Source organism: Thalassophryne amazonica, chromosome 5 (genome assembly GCF_902500255.1).
Source record: "Thalassophryne amazonica chromosome 5, fThaAma1.1, whole genome shotgun sequence".
In the NCBI taxonomy this organism is placed as follows: Eukaryota; Metazoa; Chordata; class Actinopteri; order Batrachoidiformes; family Batrachoididae; genus Thalassophryne; species Thalassophryne amazonica.
In genome coordinates, this window is record NC_047107.1 from 121,652,180 (window position 1) to 121,662,299 (window position 10,120).

General features: G+C 42.0%; 1 protein-coding gene across 4 annotated transcripts in view; it reads left to right on the forward strand.

Moving 5' to 3' along the window:
* LOC117511221 (nucleolysin TIA-1-like) overlaps positions 1–4,833 on the forward strand; it is a 41,299-nt gene extending 36,466 nt beyond the window's left edge. For all 4 annotated transcript variants that reach the window (XM_034171222.1, XM_034171224.1, XM_034171223.1 and 1 more), the window contains exon 12: positions 3,455–4,833. In XM_034171222.1, the coding sequence (XP_034027113.1) occupies positions 3,455–3,593 (139 nt within the window). In that variant the 3' untranslated portion in view covers positions 3,594–4,833. The remainder of the gene's footprint in view (positions 1–3,454) is intronic.
* The last annotated feature ends 5,287 nt before the right edge of the window (positions 4,834–10,120 follow it).

The following is a 10,120-nucleotide window of genomic DNA, read 5'->3' on the forward strand; positions in this document are numbered from 1 at the left end:
GCGTTTGAGTAAGTTTTATTGAAGTTTCATATTGGTGACAAGTTAATGTGCACAAATGCAAGCCATTTTAATGCTGCTCACCCAACAACCTATCATGCTAGCTTAGTGTGTTGCATTATTTTAACTTGCAACCTCTTGAGTATGAACCTTTCCAAAAATGGGCAACTAGCTTTGCCCATTTGCTAATGGCTTCCCAAGCACTTGACATGTAGCTGGTTTTGAAAACTGTTTGTGTTCAGTGTGTAATGTGTGTAATGCTTAAAACTAGATGGGCAATACAGTGGTGCATGCAGTTGGGACGCTTGCCTCTCAAACAAGGTTTAAGGCCACTGTGCCCCGTTCTCCATCACGATGGTCGTCTGGTGTAAAACGTGTTCCAAATCAAAATGCAGAGCTGTACTAGGTCTGCTGCGGAGAAACCAAACAAAACGGGGATGTGCTAAAAAAAGAAAACATTACTTGTGATGTTAGATATTTGCTTCACACAGACCTCACCAAGCTTCACTGCAAGTCAATTTCCAAGTAAATGCTACATCAGAATCAGAAGTTTATTGCCATTGCCAATGAACAGGATTCACAGACTAGGAATTTGCTTTAATATAATCGTGCAACATTAAGGAGAGAGCAATATAAAATGCTAACATAAAATATATGCCAAAATAAGATAAAATATAAGATGAAATATGAAAGGCTGTGTGCAACAGAAGAACAGAAAAACAGTGCAGTGGGAGGAGTGCAATTAAAAACCAAAGTACATTGTCTAAAGTGACCCATGATAAAGTGACAGAGTTAAGGTTAAGGTGACTGAGTTATGAGGTGTTCATGAGTCTAACGGCAGAGGGGAAGAAACTGTTCTTATGGCAGCAAGTTCTGGTCCGGATGGACCGTAGCCTCCTGCCCGAGGGGAGTGGTTTGAATAGACTGTGTGCAGGGTGAGAAGGGTCGGCTGTGATCCGACCTGCTCAGCCCAGAGTCCTGGAGACGTGCAGGTCGTGGAGAGATGGAAGGCTACAGCCAATCACCTTCTCAGCAGAGGCCACAATGCGCTGCAGTCTGTGTCTGTCCCTGGCTGTGGCCCCGGCGTACCACACCATGATGGAGGAGCAGAGGATGGACTCGATGATGGCGGTGTAGAACTGCACCATCAGCTGGACGGGCAGCTTGACCTTCTTCAGCTGCCGCAGGAAGTACATCCTCTGCTGGGCCTTCTTGATGAGGGTGCTGATGGTTGACTCCCACTTGAGGTCCTGGGTGATGGTGGTGCCGAGGAAGCGGTGACAGTACACAGTAGTGATGGGGCTGTTGGTGAGGGCGAGGGAGGGCAGGGGGGCTGTGGCTTTCCTGAAGTCCACGATCATCTCCACTGTTTTCTGGGCGTTGAGCTCCAAGTTGTTGCTGCTGCACCAGGTCACCAGCCGGTCCACCTCCCTCCTGTAGGCAGACTCATCCCCATCCGAAATGAGTCCGATGAGGGTGGTGTCGTCCGCAAACTTGATGAGCTTTACGGAGTCATGGCTGAAGGTGCAGCAGTTAGTGTACAGGGAGAAGAGCAGAGGGGAAAGGACACAGCCCTGAGGAGATCCTGTGCTGAGAGCCCGAGTGTTCGAGACATTCTTTCCCAGCCTCACACGCTGACTCTGGTCCGTCAGGAAGTCTGTGATCCACCTGCAGGTGGAGTCGGGCACGTGGAGCAGAGAAAGCTTGTCCTGGAGCAAAGCCGGAAGGATGGTGTTGAATGCAGAGCTGAAGTCCACAAACAGGATCCTAGCGTAGGTTCCTGGGGAGTCCAGGTGCTGCAGGATGGAGTGCAGGGCCAGGTTTATGGCGTCATCTACAGACCTGTTGGCTCTGTAGGCAAACTGCAGGGGGTCCAGGAGGGGGTCAGTGATACATGTTAGCCAAGTGCTACATGTTAGCAGTCGACTTGTTCTAGCAGACTAGCTGATTTAAGTAATTAGATTTATTTATATAGCCCCAAATCACAACATACATCGCACCGAGGTGTTTCACAAGGGTAACATCTAATCTTACCAATCTCCCTGAGCAAGCACATGGGCAACATTGGAAAGGGAAAAACTGCCCGATGTATTTTGAGGAAGAAACTTCAAGCAGACCAGACGCATGGGGGTGACCAACTTTGTAGGCCAAAATAACAAACATTGAATGAAGTACAACAAAGAATTTTTAAACATACAAAACAAGTACAGAAAGGTTATAGTCCATTAGTTGCTATTCAAAATCTTCTTCAAACAGGAGATGGCTAAAAGGGAGCTTCTGCAGTTAGAAAAAACTTTCCTGCAAATCTCAGCATGAATTGAATGCTAATCAGGTGCTTGTTTTTCTCCTGTACTTCATCAGAAAGGTTGTCTGGGGTAAAACTTGTACCGAATAAAAATGCAGACCTGCGCTCAGTCCGCTGTGGCGACACGGAAGAAAAAAGGGAAGTTACTGTATTTTCTGGAGTATGAGTTGTACTTGTGCCTCTTGAAGAGATAAAACCCATATACAAGTTGCATCGGCATGTAAGTCGTACCTTCTTTTTTTTCTGTATTAGCAGCTCTTTAATTTGGGGTTTTTGTGCATTGCTGCAGTGTACTTTTTATTATTAGCAATTATTATTTTATATTTAGTTTAGTCATGTGAGTCCTGGTAACGTCCAATATAGATCTGTTACATAATTTTTTTTTTTTTTTTTTTTTTTTTTTGTAAGTCACACTGGAGTATAAGTTGCAGGACATCCCTCCCCAAACTAGTCAGAAAACTGTGCGTTGTACTCCAGAAAGTACAGTAATTGTGGTATCAGATATTTGCTCCACACAGATATCAGTAAGCTTCACTGTCGAACAAGTTTACAAGCATAGAATTAACTTAGCCAGTCGCTACTGTGTGTAGATACAGGCATGCTGTAGCAGGCTAGCTAATTGAGGTAACTTGACTGCACATGTCAGCGTGACTTGTATGCTAATGAGATGCTTGTTTATCTTCTGTACCTCTGCTAACGTCACACTTTAAGCTCTCGCTAAGAGTTTTAGCTGCAGTAAAAGAGCTTTTTTTTTTTTTTTTTTTTTTTTTTTTTTTTTTTTTTTTAAGTGAGTTTGATCAGCGTCTGAATGTAAAATGGAGATTTGATGTGTTCCGTGTTTGCTGTGCTTAGCCTGTAGCCTGCTTTGTCTGCTTGTCCACCCCATGTTTAATCAAATTACTCTCATTTGACCCCAAAGACCCCTTGAACTGCCCCCCCCCAACTTATTTTTACTTTCTTGATATTTACCCAGCCTGCCTTGCCCTCACAGTTGCTGATAACTCCGTTTGCCTTCCTGTTCTCATTCTGGCCTGTCCAGATTCCAGTAGCTCTAATATGTACCACCCTTTGGCTCCCTTTCGCCTCGTCTCTTCTAACCTGCTGGCATTTTTGTCTTTCTCTCTCTCTTTCTTTCCCTCATTTGTTTTGCAGCCACTTACCGGCCAGTGCTGGGTGGACTGGCATGAGCGCCATCAGTAACGGTGGGGTTATCGAGCCTACACAGGGATTGAATGGGAGTATGCTAGCCAACCAGCCTGGTATGGGAGCTACGGGATACCCAACACACTGATAAGGGGGCAGGTTGGGCGATTTGTCAGCTGTCAGCCTCTCATTGGCTGAAAGATGCCCTGCAGGGCTGTGAATCACCGCCTCCATTTGTGGCAGGACTTTTACTGGGATGTTGAACCTAACGGAAAGGTTGACATCTAGGACATGTAAAGGGGATTTTGGTGGGGGGTGGGGGGTTCAGGTAATTGGATCCAGGGAGGAGCAATTCGACCCACATGGGTATTTACGCCATTTGTGGTACACAAGACTGACAATAAACTGGGGCGATTACCATTTTTAAGTTAACTGTAAATGAGTATAAAACTGTAAAGGAGAAACTTTGGAATTTTTCTTTTTGGGTTTTACAAATTGCTTCCATTTTTCACACATTTCAGTCAGCAAGTGGCTTTGCCATTTTTTTTTTTTTTCCTTCAAAATGACAAATCGTTCAAGTCTTGAGTTGTGCTAAGTTATGAACCTTAGTTATTTGAGCAATGGAAATCACTTTAATCATTTTCTCTTGGATTAAAATCAACTGCAGGGATTGTTGCCACTGCTGTTTATCTGTAAGGGCAGGATAAATATTGCACAGGCTTTTTTTTTGTTTTTCCTCTTTAATCTTGGACTTGGACACATTTGATTACAAGAGTGTTTTCTTTTGCATTCCATTTCTCCTCTACATCATTGCGACAGCTGCAAATATTTTCATGTGTAAATAACATACGTTCATTTGAAACAATGTAAGTAAAAATGCTACTGTTAACTGTGGGTGCTTGCTTTTTTTTTCCATTTTACTTTCTTTTTTAAACGTGTAACTCAACAGTTAACGCCGACATTGTTCGTAGCAGAGCGGCACTATCAAATGTGACACTGGCACAGTGGAACATATGACCTGGGCAGGGATTAGATGGCATTGCCATGCAATGCAAGCAAAATTGAACACAATTCAAATGTTGAAAGAGTGTTTGACAATTCAGTTTTTTGTAAATACGTATTGAAATGCCAGTATTTTATATCACCAGAGGAGTTAACATTTACACTTGCTCTTTTTGCCAGAGGAACAGGGAAACCTAAAATCTGTTGCCTTATAGAGCTGGTTTCTTTTAGCCGACAACATACTCTGAATTAGGCAGTGCCTACAGACCTTTTTGAGATCCTTTTCTTTAGAATGGTGTAAGTCCAAAAGAACTGATAATGACTCTGCTACTGTAAACAATGTTTTCTTGCTTTGTCCAATTAAATGCTAATGCACATAAACCACAGTATGTGTTAATATGGCTTTTATTCCTCAACAAAGGGCCTTTTTGTTGAGGAACATTTGTAGAGTCTTTACTCAAATTGTTGTAAAATTTTAGGGTGTAGTCACACTGTGGCAGATTGAGTAAACAGAAATAATTTGTCCAGTTGGAAAAGTTGCCTAATCCTTCGGTATCCAGTGAATTTGGGGCTCTGATGGAATGAATGCATGTGCACAACGCTTTCCAGACAGGAACAGAAGATGAACAGCTAATGCACAGATCAAACATCTATCAGACATCTACTGGCAAGCAACAAATGTAAACAAACATGCAACCACAGGGGTGAGCACTTAATCAGATGCCTGCTCAAAGTTTTGAACATGCATAAAACTTTGTCTCTGTAGGCATTAGTTAACAAGGAACCCATTTAATGAATGAGAAAAAGACTATCTAAATGTCTCTTCTCTAGCTCAAACATTTTCTCAGTCCATCACAGTATATGATGGCTACTTTATGTTTTATGAGATTTTTGTAGATTTATTAAAAATAAACTAGGAAATCACATGTACATAAGTATTTACAGCCTTTGCCATGAAGCTCAAAATTGAACCTGGGTGCATCCTGTTTCTACTGATCATCCTTGGGATGTTTCTACGGCTTAATTGGAGTCCTCCTGGGATAAATTCAGTTGGTTGGATGTGACTTATAAAGACACACACCTGCCTACATATAAGGTCCCACAGTTGACAGTCAGAGCACAAACCAAGCATGAACTCAAAGGAATTGTCTGTAGACATCAGACACAGGATTGTCTCAAGACACAAATCTGGGAAAGAGTACAAAAACATTTCTGCTGCTTTGAAGGTCCCAGTGAGCACAGTGGTCTCCATCATCTATAAATAAAAGTTCAGATCCACCAGGTCTCTTCCTGGAGCTGGCTGCCCGTCTAAACTGAACAAGGTGACCAAGAACTCAGTGGTCACTCTGTCAGAGCTCCAGCATGCCTCTGTGGAGAGAGGAGAAACTTCCTGAACAATAACCATCTCTGCAAGCAATCCACCAATCAGGCCTGTATGGTAGAGTGGCCAGAAGGAAGCCAAAAGCTACCTGAAGGTCTCAGACCATGAGAAACAAATTTCTCTGGTCTGATGAGACTAAAGCCTGGTTCACATGACAGGATTTTAAAATTATCTGTAGGTTTTCAAAACCTGAGAGACCACACGTGGAGATAATAAAATCATAGATCTAACAGGTTTGGTTGTACAGTGTGTGGTGTTCAGCCACACACGAACAGATTTCACACACGAACATTCCCAACTCAGATAGGAAATCTCACAATCTCTCGAGATTAAATGTGACTTCACAGTAAACACGTGGTGATAGTTTGTGGACTATTTAAAACAGAGGGGGGAAAAACGCCACAAAGAAAAAGGCGTTCTTTAAAGGAGTGGAGGCAGTGCGACCACCGGACTTTCTGGTAAGTCAGAACAGCTTTTTTGATTTTGGATTCTCTGTGCGTCCGTCACATCGCTTTCTGATTGGCTGCACATCACATTTATCAGGCTGCGTGCTTGTTTGTGGTCAGAGGACACAACACGCACTGGTATATTGGGCCAAGACAATCCAACATGTTGAATATCTCCAATTTGCGATCGGAGCGCTCCTGAAATCCTTCTGAGCAGATCAGAGCGCTCTTAACACACCACACACGGCAGGAATATCTGAGATGATTATATTTAGCGTCATTTGGGCAATCGGAGCATCCTTAAGATTGTCAGAAGGGGAAGATCAGGTCCGACATTGGCCTAATTATCTTGCCGTGTGAACCAGGCTTAAGATTGAACTCTTTGGTGTGAATACCAGCTGTCAGGATTGAGGGAAAGATGAATGCAACAATGTACAGAGACATCCTGGATGAAAACCTGCTCCAGAGCGCTCTTGACCTCAGAGTGGGGCGAGGGTTCGTCTTTCAGCAGGACAGTGACCCTAAGCACACAGTCAAGATATCAAAGGAGTGGCTTCAGGACAACTCTGTGAATGTCCTTGAGTGACCCAGCCAGAGTCCAGACCTGAATCTGAGTGAACATCTCTGGAGAGATCTGAAAATGTCTGTGCACCGACGCTCCCCATCCAACCTGATGGAGCTTGAGAGTTGCTGCAAAGAGGAACAGACAAAACTGCCCTAGATAGGTGCACCAAGCTTGTGGCATCATATTCAAGAAGACTTGAGGCTGTAATTGCTGCCAAAGGTGCATCAACAAAGTACTGAGTGAAGGCTGTGAATACTTATGTATACATGTGATTTCTTAGTTAATTTTTTAAATAAATTTGCAAATATATATAATTTTTTCATGTTATTATGGGATGATGTGAGTAGGAAATTGAGGGGAAAAATAATTTACTCCATTTTGGAATAAGGCTGTAATATAATAAAATGTGGAAAAAGTGACGTGCTGGGAATACTTTCCGGCTGCATCGTATGCTCTGGAGAGGAGGAACAAAAGTAGGATCAAGAATGAGAGGGTTCATAGTGGAATAGTGCGGTTGTGAGGAGTAGAAGTAAAGGTAGATGAGATAAATACTTGTAGTCAACTGTTGAAAGTATGTATGTTCAACTGTTACTTTGGTGGAGCTGAAGAAGAGCATGCAGACAGGATGGAGTGGGTGGAGAAGAGTAGCAGGAGTGATTTGTGGATGAGATGAGGGAGTACATCCAGGTGGATGGTGACAGAAGATGCTGAAGACAAGGTAAGATGGAGATAATCTGGTGTGACCCAAAACAGGAGCAGCTGAAAGAAGAATGCATTATGTATAAATGTAACTTGGGCTGTTGGTGAAATAATATTGTACCTGCATTAAATGTTCACCAGATGGAGATATTGCTCCATTTCAACAGCTGTGGGACATGAAAAAAAAATCTGTTGCTTACAGTAGTTTTATGATGTTTATAGTTTTCCAAAGTAATGGGTCAGCCGACTGCTCATGCATTTTCTAGGTTTTTTTCTTTAAATAAAAATAGGTAAAAGTCTGGATTTGGGTTATATGTTATATTTGACATCTATTAATTGTCAAAAGAACTCTTGCTGCAAAAGACCTAAAGTTCCAAAGTGAGAGATACAAAAAAGAAAGACTTTTGATGTGGCCAGCACACAACTTGTTGGTATATAATGGAATGATGATCTTTGCAACACCAAAATGAGGGTTTTACACAGCGACAGACAAAATAATAAGCACAGGCCACCAGAGATCTTATTGGAAAGAACTTCAAATGGATTTCACATTCACGTTTTCGTGGATATCTGCTTGACAGGTAAGACAACACATTTTAATCCAGTGTGTCAGCTGCCAACATTAACATAAACTACAGTTACCACAGGTTTTTTTTTTCATCTAGTAACTCAGAAATTCATGTACTGTATGTACATATGACTTTATTTTGGAGTCAAAGTGGCGGGACGAGGCTGTCTCATTTCCAAAGCTTGGAATGCAGTCTTTGCCCAGAAATGAAGGATACAACAGGTCGCTCATTGCACCTTTTGAAAATAATTTTAAAAAAGAGACAATCTCAGGCTCCATAAATAAGTACTAAAAAAAAAAAAATTTGATTAAACTAGGGTTATGCTCACTGCATTAGTTTGCGGCGTGCAGCTGTCAGTCAAGTTTGCTCTGTGACAGGGGTTAGGGGTGGGAAAGCTAATAATGCAATAGCTAAATGCTCAGTGGGTTAGAGACTGTGTCATTTCAAACACGTTGGTTCTCTGCTTCCGCTGTTTTAGAAGGCCAGAGCTTCATAGGATGCAGCCTGAGAAGTATGCAGCCTCTGAACTGGGACACAGCTGCAATAGTGTTGGCAAAGCTTCATATCAAACTTGGTACATTTTCCATTTCCAAGGAATCACCTCAAAATAAATCAATACTTTACTGGCAATAAAATGGCTAAACAATGTACAAAATAAAAACAAACTAGAGCGAGCCATTATATGTCATCATCATCTGCTCCATCAAACACTCACGTACTCATCTTCATGTACGTAGAGACAAACACACACAGTCAATTTAAAGTTTCCAATCCACCTAATCTGCATGTCTTTGGATGTGGGAGAAAGCCAGAGCACCCAGAGGGAACCCATGTAAACATGGAGAGAACATGCAAACTCCACACACAAAGGCCACAGGTGGGAATTGAACCCATGACCTTTTTCCTCTGAGGCAACAGTGTAAAGTGCCATGTGACTGGGCCATTAACCACAAAGCCACCTTGCTGCTAAACATTTAAAAGCACACTGACATTTTTTACATATTTGTGAGTCGCTGCTGTGGTGCAAATACACACTGTTCACAGAACTGTTGTGATATGGTTGATATTAACAGCAGTTAACTTGGCCGCCACTGAGACTGGAACACACGAGTTTATACTGTAACTCTTGGAGTCTGTGGTGGAAGGTTTTGTGCACGAGATGGCGCTCTCAGTCCATGTTTAATGTTTCTTTTTAGCGCAGCTTTGCAGCAGTGCACAGTCATTCAGCTCATCAGTTATTCTGCTGCTTGCATTTCTGCTCTTTGTCACAAATACTATGGCTTTTTGGAGTTCTGTTATTAAGATGACTCAACATCGATCTGTGTTTGTCTTATGACACACAGAGTTATTGGGCCTCAGCTCCGGTGTGAAAAAACCACAAGAGAGCTGAGCCACAACCCCATCAGACTTTAAAGCACAGAGAGATGCAATAAATAATCAGATTACAGCTGAAATCAATCAAAACTACAGATCTGAGGTGGATGACAGGGTGATGCTTCAGCACATTCATGAACACGTACGCGTATATCGGCCAAACAGAAATGAACATACTGACATCTACACAAAAGGGCACTTAATAATAATAAAACAAGAAGGGTACTCGGAGTGCATGACTCTGCCAACAGTAGAACAATGGGCACAGTTATGATGGGCTTCAGCCAGTAAGGTAGACATTATTTGAAAAAAACAAACAAAAAAAATGGTGCGCTCCATTCAGCAAGGTAGACATTATTTGAAAAAGAAAAAAAAAACAAAAAAAAAACGTGCGCTCCACCCAACAAGGTAGACATTATTTGAAAAAAAACAAACAAACAACAACAACAAAAAAAAATGGTGCACTTCACCCAGTAAGGTAGACATTATTAAAAAAAAAAAAAAAATGGTGGACTCCACCCAACAAGGTAGACATTATTTTGAAAAAAAAAAAACAAAAAACGGTGGACTCCACCCAACAAGGTAGACATTATTTAAAAAACAAAAAACAAAAAACGGTGGACTCCACCCAACAAGGTA